Source organism: Mustela lutreola, chromosome 14 (genome assembly GCF_030435805.1).
Source record: "Mustela lutreola isolate mMusLut2 chromosome 14, mMusLut2.pri, whole genome shotgun sequence".
In the NCBI taxonomy this organism is placed as follows: domain Eukaryota; kingdom Metazoa; phylum Chordata; class Mammalia; order Carnivora; family Mustelidae; genus Mustela; species Mustela lutreola.
This window is the reverse complement of record NC_081303.1, coordinates 22,144,495-22,167,817: the sequence shown is the minus strand read 5'-3', so window position 1 is coordinate 22,167,817 and position 23,323 is coordinate 22,144,495. Positions and strand designations below refer to the sequence as shown.

Below are 23,323 nucleotides of genomic sequence, written 5' to 3'. Positions count from 1 at the left end.
TGAATGTTTGTAAACTTAAAGGATGCGTTTCAATTACGTTTAAATTTTTGAGAGATTGATTTTTGCCTGATCAGTGAATTAGTGGGCTTCAGCAAAGTTGGGTGTCTGCTGATTTCATGTTTTTCTTTCAGATACCTGGCATATTGATAGTTCTGTGTTCTTTCAATCATTCATTAATATCTAGAATTGTCTTTAGGTTTAGGAATGTATGAAACACCCCTCTTCCTAGCTCATGAAGAAGAATCAGGTGGCCGAAGTGTTCCCACTACTCCTCTGCAAGTAGCAGCCCCAGGTAGGTACCACAGGCGGACTCATAGATCATGTGCTTTAGTGGTAAAATGGAAAACTGTGTGACACCTTCTGGCTAAAAATTAGGTAAACCACCAATTAAAGTATTCTTTTCTTTACATTTTGAAGTGACAGTGTTTACGGAGAGCACCACGTCTGATACTTCAGAGCATGCCTCTCAGTCTGTTCCAATGGTGACAACATCCACTGGCACTTTATCCACCACAAATGAAACAGCAGCAGGTGATGATGGAGATGAAGTATTTGTGGAGGCAGAATCTGAAGGGTAAGTATTTACTTTATAATTTCTGCTTGCTTTAGACTTTGACACTTGTTTTCCTTTAGCCAGGAAACAGTTTGTTGAACTGTATTTTTAGTAGTATCCCATTACAAAAATAAACCAAGCCATACATTTTGGAAGACTAAGTTTTGCATATAGTAATATATCTTAGGGCTTGGATGTTATTACAGCAGACAAGTAATTTTTGAAATGTTTATCGCCCTGAAAATTACATGATGTAGTCTAGAAAAATGATGTCTTTAAAATCACTGATAACTTTCAATTCATGTAGCTGCTTGAACTTTCCCTAAGAAAGAAGTCTTTCTGTGAAAATTTGGAAATGACTAACTTTCCATTTTGTAGTGGGCTCTCAAATGAACCTCACTTACTCTTTCTTTATGTGCATTTAGAACTTGATGTCTGAAATATTAACTTCTTAAAAATTAGAAATTTTCTAGTAGTTTTTAAGACCTGATTGCATTTTAGCATGTCAGTTATATACAAAGTTTAACAAAAGAAGTGTTTTATGACACAGCTTCTGGATTTTTTTTTTTTTTTAAGTCAAAGGGTGTAGAGTTATTTCATGCAAAGAACCACTAACATTGGTCTCAGAGAAGTATTTAGCTTTCAAAGCAGAACCTAATTCTTTACAAAATAAAAAAGTTGGACTGTGTAGAGGCACAGCTAGAAGTAGAAAACAGATTTGCTAGGTAGAGCTCAAAGATTTTGTTTTATTAAGCAGTATTTACTTGCATAATTATACACCAATTCTAGTATATGAGGGAAAAAAGCAAGCCCATTATTATGCTCTAACATAGTGCTGCTTAATTTGGGGGGGGACTACAGACCCTGCTAAGAATACCAGTTGCCATTAATTTTATATCATGCATGCAAGACACTTTAGATATGTCATTTCTGGGGCACCTGAGTGGCTCAGTCATTAAGCATCTGCCTTCAGCTCAGGTCATTATCCCAGGGTCCTGGGTTCAAGCCCCGAATCAGGCTCTCTGCCCACCGGGAAGCCTGCTTCTTTTTCTCCCATTCCCACTGCTTGTATTCCCTCTCTCACTGTCTCTCTCTCTCTCTCTCTCTCTCTCTGTCAAATAAATAAGTAAATAAAAAGATATGTCATTTCTAACCTACACAAAATCTTTGTAAAGTATTCCATTTTACAGTGAGAAAGCTCAGACTCAGAACATGTTAAAATAACTTGCTTAGGTCACTGGTAAGTGGTTTAGACTGGATTTGACCTGTGACTTCAGCCCCATGCACTTGGTCCTTCAGTAGCACATCTCAACTTCAGCAGGTAGTCATGAGAGAGATCTTTCAGAGACAGTGTTACTAGTGACTGCCCTGAAGCTTGCCCATAACAAAACTGGAGCAGATTGAACTTATTTTTGTACTATTCTTTCCCTTACTTGTGTTTTGATGTGCTTTATTGAATGGGAGAGAGACTGTTTGATTGAATGGGGAGAGTTAACAGTTGTTGAGCCAGGAATTCACGTACCTGCAGCATGTCTCATCTGGGCTAGAGCCCATGGTGAGTTAGTGGCAGGTTGTTTAAGAGACTTGTGAGTTATTTTAGTACTTTGCCTTCCTAGAAAAGTGTTTTGAGATTTCAAAAATCTGTATAATATATCTCATACAAATATTGCCAAGAATGTGTATATCCTTTGTCAAAAAGAAAAAATAACAAAGAAGGGAAATAAAAACTAAAATTGGAACATGTCCTAGTGAGAAGAGGAATAAGGAAAAAACAGTTTGAGCTGTCTTTTCCCCTGCTCCTTTAAAAAAAAAAAAATACACAGTTTCCAATATTAAGAGTCTACAGTGTTTTATTTAAGTGATAAACTGTATCAGAAAAAGTTTAGGAACAATTTAGGATACCTCCAGGATCAGTTTTGTATTTTCCAATCAATTTTTGTTTTCTTTTCTTAGTATTAGTTCTGAAGCAGGCCTAGAAATTGATAGCCAGCAGGAAGAAGAACCTGTTCAGGCATCTGATGAGTCAGATCTTCCTTCTACCAGCCAGGATCCTCCATCCAGCTCTTCTGTAGGTAAGTTCCTGCTCTGAGTACAACACAACTGATACAACAAACTTGTTTGCAAAAGACGATTTTGTTAGTAACAAAGAAATCATTCTTTTTTTCCCCTGAATTAAAAATGGTTTATTTCAAAGGGAAATTGTATTTTATTAAAGGAAATGTAGTTTTAAGACTCGGTTGTACTAGAAGTGCCACAGGGCTGTGAGGGATGGGTCACTGGGAGGGCAGCTGAGAAGCAGTACTTCAGGTTTCCTGTCTCTTTAAAGGAGTTTCTTGTTATTTGTTCTACATATTAGGATTCTTACATGAGATTTGATTTGGAGAGTTGAAGGGTAGGAGGTCTGTGACTCAAAAAATATTTGAAATTTACTGATTAAACAGTTTCTAAGTTTGGCTTTCAAGTTTTTGAAGTTAACTTAAAGATTATTTTATGTATTTTTCTACAATAAAAATTATTTCTGTGGTACTTTCAAAAAATAATATTTATTGAGCACTTAACTATGTGTTGGACAGCATGGTAAGCCTTTTACATATATTCACTCACTTCTCACATCAACCCAATATGGTAATCACCCATATGGAAATTGAGGCACAGAAACGTGAATAACTTTTCCAAGATACATAGCTAAAAAATGATGGGCAAGCAAGAATATGAACTCAAGAAGTTTGGCTTCAGAGACTCCACTCTTAAACAATTCACTATACTAGCTTATCTGTCTCAAAATTTTTAGGTAGGGAATTACTTTTATTAGTTGAAGAAATACAGTACCAATCATCCACACTAATTATTTTGAATTGTTTATAGCAGTAATTCTCAAATTCTGCCATGGAACCTTCACATTCTATGGAAGACCTGCTTAGTTCTTACTTTCTTTAGTCATGGGACTTTGCTCTCTCAAGATCTCTCTTGCCTATCAGCTGCTTTTCCCAGACATAGCAGCCTGTAAGCCGATAGCCATTGATTCAGATCCCACATCTACCTTAACTAACAGCTAGTAACTTTAAATGTCTGCACAGTTATAAATGAAATATGGATAATCATAACTAGTCTTGCAGTCAGGATTAGAAGTAATGTATATAAATTATATAACTCAATGCATTACACTCAGCAAGACTCAGAAATTGTCAGTTACTAATAATACAATTGCTGAAATCCTCTTCTCCCAATTATATTCTGATATCCCGTGAAAATTACCTTGGACAGTAGAATGTTACATCTTACCAAGGCTTGCACAAGAAAATATGGTTTTTGTCCCCTTTTACAGTTTCTGTAAAATTAGAATGTCTTTAAATTTATTTGATAATATAAAACACTAAGCCTCCTCAGTGGCACCTGGGTGGCTCAGTAGGTTAAAGCCTCTGCCTTCGACTCGGGTCATGATTTCGGGGTCCTGGGACCCACATCTGGCTCCCTGCTGAGCGGGGAGTCTGCTTCCCCCTCTCTCTGTCTCTGCCTGCCTCCCTGCCTATTTGTGATCTCTGTCAAATAAATAAAATTTTAAGATCTCTATAAAACAGTAAGCCTCCTCATCTGAACACTTGTTCATTTGGTCAGTAAATATTTGAGTACCTACCGTGTCCCAGGTGATTTGATAGAAAGTATTACCAAGGAAATGACTTTTAAGTAAAGACAGGAAAAGGGCAAAGGAGCAAGCTGTGCAGTTTTTTGAGGAAGGAGTATTCCAGATGAGATCTATAGCAGGTATCTATCAGGCAGCAGGTGGTACATTCAGGATCAGCAAGAGGGCCGGTGTGGTTAGAGCACAGTAAGGCCAGAGAGGCAGGCTAGCAGGAGATAGGAAGGGGGTAGGGAGGAGAGCCCCAGTAGATCATTATAATTGCTTTGGCTTTGGTGGATTTCGGAAGCTTTTAGAGGGCTTCAGAGTGGTGAGAAGTTCTGACTTAAAGATTTAACAGTATCAGTTTGGCTTCTGTGTAAACAAGAGACTGAAAATGTGCAATGAGCAGAAACAAGGAGAAAGTTCGGAGGATATTGTAAATTCGAGGTAAGGACAAGGATGTTGGAGCCAGGATGGTAGAGTGAAGTTTTCTGAGAAGTCAGATTTGGGAGTATGTATTTAAATTCGAGCTGGCAAGATTTGCTAATGATTGGATTTGGGGTGTCTGGGAAAGAGGATTCAGATTTGACTCACATTATATGTGGGGGTCTCTTGTTTCCTGAGGGAGGTGATACGTGGTTTTTTTATTGTAGTCCCTGCCTGCTAGCACGGTCATACCTGGATAGGCACCAAGTGAATATGTATTATGTGAGTGCAGTGAATGAATGAAAAAAATCAAGAACTTTTTTTAATTAGAATATTTTTTCACTTTTTTACCTTTTTTTGTTTGTTAAATGTCCCTTGTTAAAAGTCAAACAACTTTTAAATATTGAAAATAAATGGACACCTCTGCATTTTATTCATGCATTCATTTAGTAACTAGATTTTGCCATTATAAATGCTTTTCTTATTTTTCTTATTTTTTATTTGCTTGCTTATATTTTAATGTTTGGGGTTTTTTCTCTTAGATACTAGCAGTAGTCAACCAAAGCCTTTCAGACGAGTAAGACTTCAGACAACATTGAGACAAGGTGTCCGTGGTCGTCAGTTTAACAGACAGAGAGGTAAATTTCTGACATATTGATTACGTGATAGAATGTAGGATAGCAATACATGGGACAAGTTTTCTAATCCTTAAGCTTCTAACTTGTATGTAGTTGTTTTTTTTAATGTTCCAAGGATTGGAGCATGTGATATTTACACATATCACATATCACATTGAGTATGTGATATTTACTCATCTGTAAGCTTCTCGCAGAAAGACTTGTAAACTACAGTTATATAATGAATATGTGCTTATATTTCATATTTATTCATTTCTTCCTTGAATTCAAAATAAGATTTGGAGAAGCTGAAGTGTTGCAGTACTAGACAGTTATTTGTTAAATCCCTTCCAGTTGTTGTTACACTTTTTACACAACAGAGTAAAGCTTTGTTACTTTAACTAGTTCAAAAAAATTAAAAATTTTAATATCCCCATGTTTTCTGATGTAACCCTTAAAGATTGTATTCATGCCATGAAACTATTAATCTAATTGTAATAATTTTCAACTGAAGATGTGTGAAATGTCTAACACAGTTTTATATCTATATATCTAGATATTTGATATTGAAAGCAATTTTTATAGTGACCTAGGGTAAGTGAATACTCCAGTTTTGAGGTAACTTCTTCAAAGATGCATTCAGTTTGGTTATTTTTTTCTCTTATAGGTGTGAGCCATGCAATGGGAGGGAGAGGAGGAATAAATAGAGGAAATATTAATTAAATGTCCTGTAAACTGTAATAATTGTGAATAAGATTCTCAAGCCTGTTTTAGTGTAATGATTGTCGAGATTAAAAACATTTTGTATTTAAATTGGTATGCTTCTCTCAACATTCTTTATTAATAAAATGTATTTCAATGTCAAAATTTTTCATTCTTCATTTAATTAGTTGACTCTTCCTTTGCCCGTGGGTCTAAGGACAGTTGTACCAAACATTGGATAAGCTCCGCCCAGAACGAGTGGTAATGACTCTTGCTGTTCTACTGGGTTCATCGACGTTATAGTATTGATCTAAGTAGAAGAGAAATCATTTTTTAATTAAAAAGAAAACAAAACACCTGAACTTAAAAAAAAAGTTTGTGTTGATTATTGTACTCAAAGATAGTTTGTAGATCATCTACACAGATTATTGTACTCAAAGATAGTTTGTGTTGATTATTGTACTCAAAGACACTATCTTTGAGTATAGTCATTTTAATATCAGAAATATTTGTATTAATTAATTTGAACTTTCTGACAAAAACAAAAACAATTGCCTTGACAGATTGACCTGTCAACAGCTTTCTATAAAATTAGGTTCAACTCTCCTTTTTCAACCTAAGAGTTTCAGAAAAACTAAGTCTAAAAAACAATAATTTACTTCAGTTTTATCCTTTAAGTAGAATAACTTAGATTTCTGAGTTTTTCAAAGAAAAGTGCCCCAAGTAACATAATTTAATTTTTATTAATTAAAACAGTTGGTTTGTTAAAAACTTCTTTGTGATCTTCAGGACTTGTGAAATGATTCAAATAGTATTTTGTGGCACCCAAGACCATTAAATGCCACAGGTAATGTAAAATATTGTTTTAGTAGCAGTTTTACTCAAATAATTGGATGATTTATCATAATAGGCTTTAATCTCATGAAGGATAATGCAGAATTGAATCACAGCTTATTCGATTTAATTAAAAGTGAAGTGAAAATCTAAATTCAGTCTTCTTCAGAGCAATTGGAATACGTATTATAGTTTAATTTCTCACCTTTAGTCACCATTGAACACTTGTTTTTGCTTTAGTTATATTCATGTTTTAGAGATTAGAGCACATCTTTAAGAAGCTAAGAAGTTGCTTAATAACTTACTCCTAGAAAAGGCATAGTAATCATAGCCATCAGGTCTTCTGATGTTAGGCAGTGCTATAGCTGAAGTAACCACATTTGGAAATCCTCTCCACTGTAAACTCATTTTAACTTCATTATGGAGGAAACCTGTAGATTTAAAGATACCAGACTAAATGGATTGTGCTGTGGGGAAGAGCAGCCATAAGAATTGGACAGATCTGGGTTTGAATCCCACTGAATAGCTCTGCTACGTTGGGTGACTTATTTAACTTAGGTGCCTCAGTTTTTGCCCCCTCTGACATGGTTCAAATACCTACCTGTTAGGACTCTGCTGAGGTTTGTAGATTTGTATGTGATGTTCTTGGTAAGAGGTATTTGAAAAATGCATTTATTACAAATAACAAACCTGAATAAATTGCATTCTATTACTCACAAAAAAACAATATGTACATGTTGATCTGGTCATTCACGGAGGCAAACTGATGTTTTGAATCACTAAGTTTTAAATTATTGGGGCTATTTAGTCACTATTTATATTCAATAAGCTTCATTCTGTGAGATAAACTGTATGACGTCTATTTCATGTGTAATAATTTTTAACGCAGGAAGAAACATTACCTTTTTCTTGATAAGAGACTCTGATGGGTGAATAGTGAATTCTGATGGTGTGTGTTTGAGAAGGTCCTATGGCACGTTCAAAGCGACGTCTCCTAACCTGTGTTGTTTCTCCATACACTGGATAATTGATAGCAGGCCTTCTTCCAGGGCACTTTCTGATGGGCTCCTGTTTATAAATATACTGCTGAACACCGCCACCTATTATGTAGTAGAAAATCACATGTGATGAGAAAATTAAGCTTAATCCCCCAGAAAAGTGGAAAAGAGCTTTTACAAGGTAGAGGAAATGGTCAGTGTTTCTCATAAAGTATGCCCAGCCATTAATAATGGCTAATAGTCAAGGGTATTATAAAATAATTGCTAAATGCTAAATGTTGAATGAATAAAACCAACAAATTGCATAATTTTTATTTAACTTTGTTTGAAAGTAAATGATGACCTTTATATAATGACCTGAAAATTCAGGTGAAACTATAATTTGCATGCTGAGAGCTCTGAATATATTTTACTGTCCTCAGTTTTTTCATTGAAAACAATTTGATTACAGCCATTAAAGATCTTTTGACAGTAAACTCCTTAATAAATGAAAATACTGAATAAAATTTCTCAGACAAATCAATACTTAGAAGTTTTGTAATTTTGTCATTTATTGTAAACATACCTCTCTTGAAAAAATACACAGATTCAGGTCTGTCCTTGTGTTTAGCTATTGAGAGTGCTGCCACTATTTTTCCATTTAGTCCTCCAAATCCTTTTACAATTTGTTTGGGGTACTCGGGATCTTTTCTGTCATTGGTGAAACGCCAGTATTGGGAATCCTGTTGATTTAACAGAGGAAATAGTGTTAACATCTTGGAATAGAAAAGTTAGGGATTCATTCTTAAATGTAAATATAGGGAGAAAGTTTTAACTTTGTTAAGTGAATAAATTGGTCTTTGATGTTACTCAATTGTTAGCTTTTTATTAAATTTTGATGATAGAATAGTTTAATAAAATATGAATACCTGGGGCGCCTGGGTGGCTCTGTGGGTTGGGGCCTCTGCCTTTGACTCAGGTCATGATCTTAGGGTCCTGGGGTCGAGCCCCACATCAGGCTTTCTGCTCAGCGGGGAGCCTGCTTCCCCCTCCCTCTCTGCCTACTTGTGATCTCTCTCTCTGTGTCAAATAAATAAAATCTTTAAAAAAAAAATACGAAGACCCTTCTGAAGTGGAGGTTAAGCTGATTTATGCTCTTAATATAAGGAATAGCTAGTTGCCGATCTCTCTCAGCTGATTTCTTACCTTAAAGAAGAAAGTTTTTCCTTCACAGTTGCATCGAGTAAAAACAGTATCAATGGGAGAAGGAATACCCCAAACTTCAGTAATTTTACGAGGTGGAGATGGTGGATTGAATGGACTCAGCATCCAGAAATAATGACCTAAAATTGAAAGTGGTAGATCAGCCTCCAAACTGAATGAATACTATAACTTATCCCAAAAGAAACCAGAATGAAAAATTGTTAATTAGTTCATCATTTTTTTAAAAAGAGTGTGTTAACACACATTATATGACAAGTTTAGTCAACACTGTGAGGATTAGTACAGAAGTTAGTATTTGAACATTTCTGAGAGTAGATATTTCTCTGGTCTCAGGTATAATGAAGTTCATTATAGCCTTTGAAATATTTTAGTTTTCCAGTTTCTCTAGAAAGATCCTTCTGGCCTTGTGAGTTACAGAAAGGCACTTATCTCCATTTCTTTATCTTTTAGAATTAAGTTATAATTCAGTGACTGCTAAAATCTCTTTGGCCTCTATCATGCTAGTGTATGATTTGTTTCCTTTCAGATTTAATCTAAATATAAGAGGACTGGACCAGCAGAGAAGCAACATGAAGTAAATGCTGTTCTCCTGTTAGGTTCCCACAAGATGTAGCACTTTTGAACACGTTGCAATCAAGTTGTTATTTTCATATAATGTAGAGCAGGGAATACAAATACAAACCTGGATATCATGTCATTTGGTATGAAATTAAAATTTGAACTACCTTTTAATTACTTTAATTACTAAGGAAAGCAAAAATTTAATAGTATCAGTTCAAGCTGTTATATTTGTTACTCTAATGTGTTTAATTCTGTTAGTCCCGTATTTTGGTAATTACTTTCACGTTCCAAAATATTGTGTGAGTTAAGTTCATCAATCAGGTTTCCCTCCAGAAAACTCAACCCAAGCTTCTGCCCTCCTTTGGTTCTCATAAATGCCAAGAATAAAATGATGGGCAGAAGAAAAAATATGCACATAGCTCACCTCTAAATGCAACCAATGTTCCATTGCGCAGAGTAGTCAGTCCATCTACTGGCTTACCGTTGCATAAATTAGTCTCATCTAAAACAAAAGATTAAGCCGATACAAAAGAAAATGAGAAAAGAGTTTATGTTCTTTTCAAATCCTCCCACAGGGCTGTTTCCTCTGTCCACATTTTCCTAAGCTTTTGAAAGGGCTAGTAGGAGGTGTGCATATTTCAGAAACAAAAAAGAAGAGCCATGCTTCATAATTGTTTTACTTAAAGGTGATATTATTCAAAAAGTAATGTATAAAAATTGGAATGGGCAAAGTTACCTGATCTTTATGTAAATTAGATAATTACTAGATGTTTGATCCCAACACAAAACTTCATTTTTCATTTCTGATTGCCCTTTGGAATTGGTGTGGAAAAGAGCAAAATGTTGCAGACTTTTGCCTTGCATTGTACTCTTATAAGAATACGCTCCCAACTAAATTTTTTTGACATTCTGTACACCATCTCTGCATATAGACACAAATGCACTAAATTCCTTATTACTCAATTTTTCAAAGACCAAATAATCTTACGGTGATTACTCCTCTGCTTACCTACAGAAAAGCTGTAAAACTCTGCAAGGTAATACATATCAATAGTGAGATACTAACTCAGGGTATTCTGGCCCAGATAAATTTAAGTTAACATCACCAGTTTTAAAACTGGACATAACTGATGCTTATTACCTGAAAGCATGGGATTGATGGCGATGTCTTGATTGGATCCTCTCACCAAGGTACCAGTACCTGGGGTCAATATAGGGGTTAACGCAGAGGGCCTGGGGATCATGTGAGGTTTTTCTCCAGCAATATCTGCATCTTTATTTGGATTTACTTCAACTATTTCTGATTTAAGTCCCTGGTTGGGGCTGGTGGTAGTTTGGAGCATGGCTTCCTCTGAAGAGGTTGATGTAGTCATCTTTGGGGGAGTTGCTGTAGTCTTTGGTTTTCTCCCTTTCGGTACTGTTTTTGGCTTTTTGGTAGAAGTAGGCCTTTTTGGTGCTTTGGTTGGCTTTCGGGGTTTGGAAGTTGACACTTCAGATTTCGTGGTTGTATCTTTGGGCACAGCTGTGGTTTCTTCAGGTTTATTCACAGTCTCTTCCATTGTAGTTGTCTTTTTTGTTGTAGTCATTTCTTTGGGTGCAGGAGGTGTTGCTCTAGGAGTACTTTTGGATGATGTGATAGGAGTTACTTGTGTGGTTGTACTTGTTTGGGACTCAGTGGTCTCTTCTGTTGGAATTCCTGTCTCTTGGGTTGTAATCTTAGGTACAGCACTTGTAATTTCAGGTTTTGTACGTGTGTCTTTTTCTGTTTTGTCTTTAGGTGTTGTCATTTCAGGTTTGGTCACTTCAGGAGCCTTGGTTACAGGTACAACAGGTTCCTTGGGACTGTTCTCAGGAGGCTTTGGTGTGGGTTCTGCAGGCGTTGATTCAGCAGGGTTCTTGGGAGTAGTAGGAGGAGGCTCCATGGTGGTGGTTGTAGTAGAGGCCTCTGAGATGGTTGGAGCAGGTGTCTCAAGAAGAGCTGGAGCAGGCTTCTTGGGGGTGGTGGGTGCAGGCTCCTTGGGGGCGGTGGGTGCAGGCTCCTTGGGGGTAGTGGGTACAGGCTTCTTGGGCATGGTGGGTGCAGGCTCTTTGGGGGCAGTGGGTGCAGGCTTCTTGGGGGTGGTGGGTGTAGGCTCTTTGGGGACCGTGGGTGCAGGCTCCTTAGGAGTGGTAGGTGCAGGCTTCTTAGAGGTGGTGGGTGTTGGCTCCTTGGTGGTGGTGGATCCAGATTCCTTGGGAGCTGTGGGTGCAGGCTCCTTAGGAGTGGTAGTTGTAGGCTCCTTGGGCGTGGTGGGTGCAGGCTCTTTGGTGGTAGTGGGTGCAGGCTCCTTGGGGGCTGTTGGTGCAGGCTCTTTGGTGGTAGTGGGTGCAGGCTCCTTGGGGGCTGTGGGTACAGGATCCTTAGGGGTAGTGGGTGTTGGCTTCTTGGTGGTGGTAGGTTCAGGCTCCTTGGTGGTAGTGGGTGCAGGCTCCTTGGGGGTGGTGGGTGCAGGCTCCTTGGGGGTGGTGGGTGCAGGCTCCTTGGTGGTGGTAGGTTCAGGCTCCTTGGTGGTAGTGGGTACAGGCTCCTTGAGAGTGGTAGGTGCAGGGTCTTTGGTGGTAGTGGGTGCAGGCTCCTTAGGAGTAGCAGGTGCAGGCTTTTTAGGGGTGGTGGGTTCAGGCTCCTTGGTGGTGGTGGGTTCATCCTTGGTGGTGGTGGGTTCAGGCTCCTTGGTGGTAGTGGGTACAGGCTCCTTAGGAGTGGTAGGTGTAGGCTCCTTAGGGGTGGTGGGTTCAGGCTCCTTGGTGGTGGTGGGTTCAGGCTCCTTGGTGGTGGTGGGTTCAGGCTCCTTGGTGGTGGTGGGTTCAGGCTCCTTGGTGGTGGTGGGTTCAGGCTCCTTGGTGGTAGTGGGTACAGGCTCCTTGGGGGCTGTGGGTACAGGCTCTTTGGTGGTAGTGGGTGCAGGCTCCTTGGGGGTAGAAGGTGCAGGTTCTTTGGTGGTGGTAGGTGCAGGCTCCTTAAGAGTGGTGGGTGCAGGCTTCTTAGGGGTGGTGGGTTCAGGCTCCTTGGTGGTGGTGGGTGCAGGCTTCTTAGGGGTGGTGGATGTGGGCTCCTTGGTGGTAGTGGGTTCAGGCTCCTTGGTGGTAGTGGGTGTAGGCTCCGTGGTCGTGGTGGGAACAGGGGATTTGGTTGTAGTTTCAGCTTTGGGTGTAGATTTAACAGGAGCTTTGGATGTGGATACAAAATCTTCAGCAGGTGTTTTCTCTGCACTTCGTGTTTCTTTAGTTGAAACAGTCTTCTCTTTTGTTCCACTTGAAGTTTCTTTTTTTGTTAAAGAAATCTCTTTAGTTTCAGCTATTGTCTCTTTATTAGGTTTTGAAGGTGTCTCTTTGGATGGATCAGAACTAGGTGGAAGACTGGGTTTAGGACTTATTGGTTTGCCTGTTGTAATCTTGGGAGATGTGGTAACTTTATGGCTTTGGGTAGTAGGAGTGTCAGGAGTTGGGGTGAGCTTGAGGTCCCCGCTATCCAGTCCGCTTCCAGCTTCATTTACAACCGGTGGTTCTAGGGTAGGTTTCTTTTTAGGAGTTTTTTCCTTCTTGTCATCTGTTACTAGAAAAAAATATACACATCTTTTATTTTTGAGTAGTTCTTTTCAATAGTGACCTAAAGATCTCATCCTTATCAACTAGCTGTGTATCCCAAGCAAACTGCTAACCTATAATACGTCTATTAATTTATTTTACAATGGTGACTACTGAACTTAATCTGATTGGGCTATTTTGGGGAATTATTGAGAAGGGGTGAAAAGCACAAGTTAAAGTCTGTACAATTAATAGAAAGAAACAAGTGGCAACTTGGAAATTACCAACATGATCAACAACACTAAGTCATCTCTATAAGAATGCTCTTTGCCCCTCACTTTCTCCACTCCTCTTACTTCACGTTGCTCAGTGACCCGTCCGCCCCCCTGGACGCACCAGTTGCCTCAGAGGCCTCTCCAACTACACCCCAGGGATCTGCTCCAATCACTCCCATGGTCCCTACTGAGCTCTGTGTCCACACACATGGTTGTTAGTGGCTCTCTTTCCTGGGCGCACCTAAATTCAGCAGCCCACCAGGGGATGCAGAGAAGAGATTAGGATGCCATGGCAGGAAAAGAAATCCTGTTTAACAGGATTTCTTACAGCAGCTGCCCCACAGGTGAATTTCAGAGTCCAAAGAGCATATCATGAGCTCATCACTGAGATGAGTTCCATTTAGCAAACACGGACTGCACTTCTGTGATGTGCAAGACTCTTTGGATGATTCAAAGACTATGTATTTGGGTATTTAGCCAAAGAAAAGGCTTCAGGGGAAATAACCACCCAGGAAATAGAGTTCTTCAAAACTCCAGTATCCAAAATTCAGTATTTTCCTGGAGAAAGAGAATATATTTTAGAATTTCAGGAAATAATGAAAAGCAGAACAAAGGGAATCTCTTTTCAGAAGGTAATAGCCTAATCTGTAGTACATTCTCTACAACCCAAAAAAAAAAAAAAAAAAAAAAAAACCACAGCCAGAATGACACATAATTTAATTAGAAAAATAATAAAAAGGAACTGTAAAATGTGGATAATAATATTGGCTTTCCCAGAGATTCATATGAGACTTTAATGGAGTAATATTCTAAAGCACTTAAAGCAGCATATAAATGTTTGCAAAATAAGGAAAAATAACATTAGGAACAAGGAGAGAGAAGAAGAAAGAAAAACGGATCGGGGGACAGGAATTAAACTCAAAAACCAAAACCGAGCATCTCTGGTGTCATCTGTGGTTCCAGAGCTGCCGCTCTAGCATCTTCTTATCCTTTGTTTAAAGAATGGTTTCTTAGCTGCTTTGCACTAGTTTCCTGTAGGAAGTTCTCATTAGTATCTTCTACAATAATTTTTACAAATCTATACATGCCCCAAGTACTGAAATGTCCTCAAATCATTGTTCCAACACACATTGCCTTTAGGTAACTATTACTAATATGGCATTGATATAGTCTTTGATCTTTATCAATGCTCAAACCTTTGGGTTTCTTCTTTAATTCTTTATTAGCAGCTGAATTTTTGGAAGACTTGATTTTCCGAATAGTTGAAGAAGAAGAGGAGGAAGACTCTTGATTTTCAGAAACAGAATGTTCTATAAATCAAATAAAAAGGTTGATCACACCAACTGTAATTTAAAGCAAAAAAAAAAAAGAAAACCGCCAGTCCAAATACAGCAAGAAATAATGTTTACTGAGCTACAAACCTCCCTGTTTTGCTTTTATCAGTAATACGATCAACTCTTCTTTTGTCAGTTAAAAAGTAAGGTAGCTAAGCTCATCGTAGATACTAGTAATATAACTATTTTACTTTCTCTCAACTTTCCCCTCTCTCACAGAATCTAATTATTCTGCAGAAAATCACCTGGGATTTTTTTTTTCCCCCAGTGAGCTGTTTCTTCTGATTTTTTTTAACCTACACCCATGCTGGGTTCAGTTACAAGAAAAATAAATAGCTGATGGTTTATAATTTGGTTCAAGAAAAATAAACAGCTGAGGGCTTATAATTTGGCTTAAACTTTGACTTAAAAACACGTTTTAAGAAGTGTAATGAGCCCTTCATGACTCGCATGATTCCCTTATTCTATGAAGAGTCTTATAAAAAAGTAGTCCACCTACAGCTCAATCCCTCTCAAAACCTTTCATGACATCTGCCATCTTCCTACCTTCTGTTATTTCCTCTGACTCTATCACTTTCTTAGTCTTCTTCTTGTTTGGTGCTTTGGGTGAACGTTTGGTTGTTGATTTGATGGTTTGAGTTGCTCCCGGAGGTGGAGGTGCAGTCTTTGAAGATGGTGATGGGGGATTATGCACTGAGGCCAAGCAAGACAGGTGGATTAACATCCTGTTGACATTCGTCAGCAACTCTTAACTGTGGAAGGCACGGATACACCTGGCTTCAAGAATCAATGCTGGTGAAAACCAGCGTAGGCAGGCTCTTAGCCTAACACTAGTTACTCCAAAGCGATGAATTCTAAAGATGCACTGCTAGGAAATATTGGTTCTGAAATTTTTATAAGTTATGACAAGGTGCAAAGGCTCAGACAGGGTCAGAAAACCTGAATTCCAGTCTTAAACCTGCAGGATGCAACTCTTGTGACCTTGAGCAAATGAGCTAACTCCCTCTTGAACTTCATTTTCTTGTCTGCAAATTGAGATGTTTATTCTGATTACGATTTCTGAAGGTATTTCCTGGCCTAAAACATACTTGACTCTCTCAGTTCCATCTCTTATGCCAGTTTTTGTGTTGATGGAAGTAATAACTGCTTGCGAACAACAGGTATTTGTGCTCTCAGGAAGAGGAATATAATAATTACATTTGTCCTGTTTTCATATTCATTTAAATCAAAGGATGCCAATTTACCTTTTTTTTAATTACAAAAGATCTACATCAATAGTTACTCTTGAAAAAAGTTCACACCTTCACATTATGCCTTTCTCAAAATCTGTGGCCCTTCCCCAAGTTAAGCAACCGTCAATGGTTTGGAGTGCATCTACAGGAGAGAAACCTTTTCTCTCCAGTAGAAGAGAAGGTGTGGGATATGTTTTGATTGTTAGGAACCAGAAGAAAAGGAGAAGGACTTCGGAAAGATAAGAAAGCAGAGATTAGTGGGAACGCTTTGAGTACAGAGTCCTGATAAATCCCACTGCTCTTGCCGAACATCCCCTAGGAACTCTGACCAATGCAATCTCCAGGAGCTGACGACCACACTCCTTCCTCTGCCTCCCCCCACCAAAGAGCTCAATTTGAGAACCAGTTCTGCCATACTAGCTAGTGATCTTGAGCCAAACAACCTCTTGGACTGTTTTCTTACCTACATTTCTTCACTTCTTGAAAAGTTAAAACTTGGGGATACATAGATGCCTGTAAACAGTATCTATAGCAAACCTGAAACAAATAAGGGGTGACTGGTAAGATAGTTTGGTTGCTATTTTTAAAAAAATGAAGTAGTGGGGCGCCTTCGGCTCAGGTCATGATCTCAGGGTCTTGGGATCAAGCCCCGCGTCTGGAGCCTGCTTTCCCCTCTCTCTCTGCCTGCCTCTCTGCCTACTTGTGATATCTCTCTCTCTCTCTCTTTGTCAAATAAATAAATAAACTCTTAAAAAAAAATGAAGTAGTGAAGCTCTGGGTGGTTCCATCCTTTTCAGTGGAAACCCTGTCTTTGTGAATTCTGTAAATGAAGCATGACCTTCATCAATTTTTCTGTCGCACATAAGCCTCAGGTAATCTGACCCGCCACCTGGTGGCATAAAGCATTGTCTTTATTAACATTTCCTTGCAATGCTTCATCACTCTCTAACTCTCCTCCCTCCGCACCCATCCTCTGCCCAAAATAAAGTCTTAGTTTTTTTGTCTTGCAGCCAAAACAATTATCAGGGCACTCAGCAAATATGTATCCTTCATCATGAGATCCATCTGAGAGCTGCAGGAACTCTGTGCTCGGAGTTTTTGATTATATGGGTGTAGTCTCCATCATTTCTGGAATGCTGTCCAATGAAAACATTGAACAGTTAAGAAATAGCCCTCAACTATGCTGATTAACAGCTTTTTACCCTATTTCCCCACTGTTCAAAAGAAGCAGGATGTACAGCCTTGTTTAAATAAAATGATATTATGCAAGCAATGCTTATTTTCACCTTTACCTCCACAAATATTGTTTTAAAAAGGAGAATTTAAGAGCAAACATTTGGTAAAAGAAAGGAATTTGGTTTTTGGTGGGGTTTTTTGTATTTTTATTTATTTAATTTTGGGGGAAACTCTGAAGAGTTTTGTTATACTCTCAGAGTATTCCTTTAGAACCTATAACTAGAGAAGAGGATTTTAAAATGGAACAATATCCCTTTTTATTGACTCTGTCACACAGAGGGATTTCGATAGAGATGACAATGGACTGCAGAGAACAGAAGACACGTACAACAGAAGGTTAACAACTTGATAGGTTTGCCTATAAATTTGCCTATAAATTTAATGTCTTTAACTCCTAAACTGACTAGTTTAGAGAGAAACTGAAAGTGTCGTTCTGTCAATATACACTATTCAATATATATTCAATATACACTCAAAAACACTTAAGCCAAAAATACAACTAGCTCAAAGCACCACTGACTTTGTGGGGTCAGCAGCATTAGGATGAGACAAGAAGTCCCTGAGTGAGCTTGTTACCATTGACTTCACCTGAAATCGGACCACACTGGAGGAAAAAGCACGTCCACTCGGCCCCTATCCTCTCTGTTCCTTAGCCAGCCAACTCTGGCTCTCCCGGAGCCTGGTGGAGCCAGGCAGTGCTGTTGGAAGAGGTTTTCCATCTTTAATTCATTCTTGGTGAAGCAAGATTAAAACGAAATTGCTGTTAGTAAAAGCAAGTCCCTAGGTGGAGTGCACATTAGACATCATCAGCGACGCTAAAGCAGGTGTGCAGGTTTGCGGCATAGAGAGATGCCGAGAGATGCGGGTTGGCACCATGACGCTTACCTTTTCCACAAAAATTCTCATAATCAGGACAGCACTTGCCATATGTCTTACAATCTGAGTCGCAGTCACACTCCCTCCCTCTTGCGAAGGACTCGAAGCAGCGGCCTTTACAGGAAAGCTCTACCCAGAGCAAAACAAAACATTACAGATTACTGAATGTGCGGCCAGCCCCACGTTCTGATCACCATTTCCCACCTGAGAGCCGACTAGAGTTCCAGAAGTGTATTTCTGAGTCTTTCGTTTGGAATTTTGAGAGCAGGTGGTTTTACGAGTAGAGAAGTCAAGAAAGAAATATGATGACTCAGAGAAGCTTTACTTGCCCTCCAAGGCTCCAAGAGACACCCCAGTGCTATCTCAGTCACTTCACATATGCACGATGGGAAGGGGGGAGCCCTTCGCATGGAAACCTTCCACCCTCCACCTCGCACCACCACTCTGTAATAGATGTTTATTAAAGGAACTTTCGGATCTCACAACAATATCCCAAAGAGCTGGGTTAACATAGATGAGTCCCTGTTTAGGCTCAAAAATCATTTATAAAATGCAGAGACTTTTATCTGACAAACTGAGCAAGGCGTAGAGTGGAAAGATTCCAGCCTAATTCCATGGCATGAATTCTACCTGCTCGTGTCAAAACAAACCTTGGCTAGAAACACACTTACCAAGGCCTCTTTGAAATGAGTACCTTATAGGACACATAACTGTACAGCAATATATTTATCAACTTCATGTGCAAATTCTAAAGTGAATGTAACTCTGAACCACTTTATTGTAATTTTCAAAAGTTGGAGATGAAACGTCCCTGTGTTGAAAAAAAATGATCCAAAATGTGTTCAAGGGAAATACCACTCGTACTTTACAATTCAGAGCCTTTGGGTTCTAACTGAAATTCCCCATGAAACACGCATGCTTCATATTTAAAGAGCCCTTTTTCAGGTACTCTAGAACATTCTCCTATCAAAAAGTCCAACAGTAGATAAGCTTATTTTATATGCATGGATTCTTTTGATGAAACTCTCGAAGAACCCCAACCCCAAGCAATTACATCTCTGATTGGTAGTGAGTTTTTACTCACCGCTATCTACTTAATGACTCCAGAGTCACAGTATTCTCTATTTAAAAGAAGACATTTTGCTTGGGACTCGTCAACAACCTTGTGCACCTGACGGACTTCCAGGCTCCCCTCCCCGGCCCCCCTCCCCGGCCCCCCCGGAGGCACAACCTTTGATACCATCCTTAGGTACAGCACACTGCAACACGGATGCGAGGAAGGGAAACGCACTGGAGCAAAAAGAAGCACAAGAGTGTGGAAACAGCGCAGCAAGGGGGTGCGAGGGGACTCCCGGAACGGTGTGGAGAGATGGGGGAGACACTAGCTGTCGGGACTTACCCACGGTGCAGACTTTCTTGAAGTCAGGGCAGCACTCCATGTAGTGTTGGCAGTTATAATCACAGTTGCAGGTGGCGTCTCTAGAATACCCTTCCCCACATCTCCCTGCACAGCTCGGTAAATCTAAAATTACACAACACTAGCGTAAACATGGCCAAACCGCGTCCCCGGAAGGAAGAGACCTCATGAGGGGGATAAAGCCACTTGGCGAGGGAGAGTTTTATCCATTGGAAAAGGTTGGGAATGATGGGTAGCAATGGGTCCACAGGACCTTAGCCTGATCGCTGACGTGACCTTGAGCGTGCTACTTTATGCTTCACTGAGTGGGAAGGTAAATACACTTTTGAAAATTAGGCAAAGTTAACAGTTTTGCAAAAAGTGGGTGACATTCCTGGGGAGAAGGGGGGCAGCTACGGCTCTCCTGAGGCAGCCACAGAGGGGGACTAGTGGACCTTTATTCAGCCTCTCTGTGCTGGGCACTAAGTCATAGGTTCTCTCTCATGTTTATGAAAATGTTACCAGGAGAGTATTAGTAGCCCCTTTTGAGAGATAAGGAAGCTGAAACACAGAGGCTTTAATAACCAGCGGGGCACTCAGTTAAGACTTCTAGGATATATGTATTACAGGTCAATTAATACCTATTAATTATTCCTATTGAACTCTTTCACTCTCAGAAGTGTCCTGATTTGGAGAGTACACTATATGGTCACCTAGAATCTGAACTCTGAAATCTCTGATTCTAAAGCTCACACTTTGTCCACCCAAGCACATTGTCTCTCATCTCTCATGTTGATTTAAAGTAAGCTGAGCATGCCAGCAACAACTTCCCTAGGCTTCCTCTTCTTTTTGTTCCTGAGAACAAAGAAAGCAGTTATGCTTTCTTTAAATGCTGAGGAAGTCACATGCTTCCAGCCACAACTACAGCGAGTACAAAATAGGTTAACTGTTCAATTAGCACCTGGGCTTGAGTATAAAGGTCAAAGTTATTCTGGGTAAAACAAAATGAAAATACAAACAAAAGTGTAATGATCCTCAAAGGTGTTTTTAAGAATCACTTGGAAAGGGCTCCTGGGTGGCTCAGTGGATTAAAGCCTCTGTCTTCGGCTCAGGTCATGATCTCAGGGTCCTGGGATGGAGCCCCGCATGGGGCTCTCTGCTCAGCAGGGAGCCTGCTTCCCTTCCTCTCTCTCTGCCTGTCTCTCTGCCTACTTGTGATCTCTGTCTGTCAAATAAATAAATATAATCTTAAAAAAAAAAAAAAGAAGCACTTGGAAAACACCTTCCTGAGACAATAACCACAAAAATGTAACAATGGAATCCATCTCTGGAATGGAAACCGTCAGGTGCACTGATCCTAAAGCCATACAGGGAAGCTGAACCACACTGGAGAAATCTCAAAATAATGAGTCCGGGGAAGTTTAAGTCTTTGTGTACAAAGAAAATAGTAAATGTTAGGACAACCTTCACAACTTTTTGCATACATATGTGCACGATACAATGCATATATAGTGTATGTATATAAATACATATATTATATATATAAAGGAAAAAGAATGAGAAGAGGTTGAGAAGGCAAGACAAGCAGACAACAAACACAACATTAAAGGCTATCCTTTTGTAGTTCGCAGATTTCTGAAATAGGACATCAGTTACCTTTATAAGAAGTGCAATTATTTTCATAGATTAAATGACTGTCCTCCTTTTGTTGTTATTAATTTTAAATTCACTCATTTAGAGGAAAGTAAAAGCATTTTAGAGAACAAATGATCTTACTACAGAGGAAAGGTAGCTTAGGAAATGCTCTCAGTGTTGTGAGCCTAATAATACATCACGAGAGAGCAGAGGAGTCTAGAGATACATGGTGGCCATCATTCCTTATTAAATAGTCACGTCTGCTTTCATGTGTTTTTCCGTCTTATCTAAGTGATTCTGAAACTATGTCCATGGCAGGCAGTTATCTCTCGTGCTTAGGCTGGTGGGAATTTTAACTATTTTCCTGGAAGTGTCTATTTTATAAATATAATTTCACCATAATAATCCTGCACCTTGATTTTTCTTTTCTCCTGTTTTGCTTACCAAAGGGGGGGGAAAAAAAAAGGAAACAAAAATCCAATGCTTGGTATTATTGTCTCTCATCAACTTTGATTGCATGTTAGAGACTTGGGCTAAGGTGACTGCATTGAATTTATCTTCACATTCTCAAAAATGAGTAGGAAGGACTGTTCATCCAGGACTGACTGTTTTTGGAAGACTGAGTAGTTCAATGTCATAATATATAAGATGACATATATGCGAGTGTAAGTCCATATCTGGAGGACTAGTCCTTGTAAGAAAGACAGAACTTTCACGATTAATACAAGGCCATTTGAAACTTTGTAAATATTCATTGTTACATGATACCTAGTTATATGTGATATATGTGATACGTGATACCATGATAAATCATCAATAATTTATGTAATGTAAAAGACTAGTTAAATTTATCATACATGGAAGTGAAAATTACATGTTATCTCAACACTGTTCTTTTCAGTTCATCTCATGATACTTTATCACACTAGCATAGGTGTATCCTGTGTCTGTGTTTTGTTGAAATTTTGGAAGAACCATAAAAATAAGGAGCACAAAAATTATTCTACAGGAAAACTCAAAACTTAAAAGATTTCATAAGACATCAGAAAAATGTGAGAATTCCAAAATGTTTATAAATATACCACACCTACTTCACATAATTTTAAAATTGTACATTAAGCGCAAACAAATACATGTCTTTAGAAATCTATTTCTTTTGTTGTCATAATGGTCAAAACAGAATGATTAGCAGCAGCTGTTAAATAAACATCTCTTTGATGGTTAAGGTACCTTGAGAAGAAACTTGCTGAATCAAGAAAACAGAAAGTAGCAGCAAGTATATGGGAAGTATTTTCCACTCCATGGCTGTTTCCAGGTACCGAGCCCTCACTGAAAAGAAAAGAAAAGTATCAAAACTGCTCTTTAATCTCACAACTAGTTTATGTCTGTGTTACTTACTGTCAATAATTTTTAAAAGGAGATTTAATGATAAAACCATCCCACTCTTGAAATGAGACTTTTAAAAATAATCAGCCTTTATTCTATCACAAATATTTAGCCATTAGATTTAATCTTATGCAGAAAAAAATCATTAAGTCACCATCTCAATCATGTTATCGACTACTTTAATACTTTTGAATCCCCCCAAATGGAAAACAGGCTGATTTCAACACTATTTAAATTACAGCATATACTTACAGTGCAAGGTTTAAATCCCAGCTTGGGAAAAAAAAGAACCAGCTTCAGTAAAGTGTAATTTGACAAACACAGAAGTGACCATTCCAACTTTCCCTTAACTCTCCAATCAAATCTGTGAGCTTCCAACAGGTGTACTGCCGAGCTGTGGTCCTTTTCAAACTTTCCTACTCCTATCCTTATAAACCTTTTTCAAACTCCTTGACTAAAGCATATCCCTATTGAATTGAAAACACATTTAATTCCATGAAGCAAGTTAACTTTGACACTTACCCGTAAAAGCAATAATGAGTTTTTCCAGTGTCCTGGAAGTCTTATATATCAGTGCAAATAAATTGGGATGAACCAATTAGTCCAAAGGTTAGACAGAATCAACAGTGACAACCTATGAAATCAAACTTTCCTCATTTGTTGGAAGAGGGCCCAGACAGCTAGACTTAGGCAACATCTGGAAAACACTTCCATTAAGAAAAATGACTACTACAAAATAAATTTAGAATTATTGGCCAAAACACACTTCTAATTTCTGAGTGAAATGAACAAATTGTTCTGAGATGGTAAATAGTCCTGGCAGGTCTTGACCAGCATATCAAAGCACCAGTGTCCGAGCAGTCAAGCGCTGCTGTC

General features: G+C 38.8%; 2 protein-coding genes across 11 annotated transcripts in view; one reads left to right on the top strand and one right to left on the bottom strand.

Moving 5' to 3' along the window:
• TPR (translocated promoter region, nuclear basket protein) overlaps positions 1–6,082 on the top strand; it is a 65,828-nt gene extending 59,746 nt beyond the window's left edge. For both annotated transcript variants that reach the window (XM_059146444.1, XM_059146443.1), the window contains exons 48-52: positions 197–292; positions 418–574; positions 2,507–2,625; positions 5,141–5,236; positions 5,883–6,082. In XM_059146444.1, coding sequence (XP_059002427.1) covers positions 197–292; positions 418–574; positions 2,507–2,625; positions 5,141–5,236; positions 5,883–5,938 — 524 coding nt within the window. In that variant the 3' untranslated portion in view covers positions 5,939–6,082. The remainder of the gene's footprint in view (positions 1–196; positions 293–417; positions 575–2,506; positions 2,626–5,140; positions 5,237–5,882) is intronic.
• On the bottom strand, positions 6,033–23,091 carry PRG4 (proteoglycan 4). Of its 9 annotated transcripts, none has more exons than XM_059146447.1 (14): positions 22,700–22,842; positions 22,292–22,390; positions 19,430–19,552; positions 18,040–18,159; positions 15,233–15,379; positions 14,549–14,662; positions 11,813–13,105; positions 10,655–11,764; positions 9,938–10,015; positions 8,935–9,071; positions 8,315–8,471; positions 7,654–7,851; positions 7,057–7,182; positions 6,033–6,227 (listed from the first exon to the last, which is right to left on the bottom strand). In XM_059146447.1, exons 2-14 carry the CDS (start codon positions 22,362–22,364, stop codon positions 6,130–6,132), a joined length of 3,774 nt encoding a protein of 1,257 aa, XP_059002430.1. In that variant the 5' UTR covers positions 22,365–22,390; positions 22,700–22,842; the 3' UTR covers positions 6,033–6,129. The 9 variants fall into 9 exon arrangements, with proteins under 9 accessions (XP_059002430.1, XP_059002433.1, XP_059002429.1 ...); XM_059146450.1 differs by having other exon boundaries at positions 10,655–12,385; positions 12,626–13,105; positions 22,700–22,841; XM_059146446.1 differs by lacking the exon at positions 22,700–22,842 and adding an exon at positions 22,970–23,090 and having other exon boundaries at positions 10,655–13,105.
• Positions 23,092–23,323: the final 232 nt, after the last annotated feature.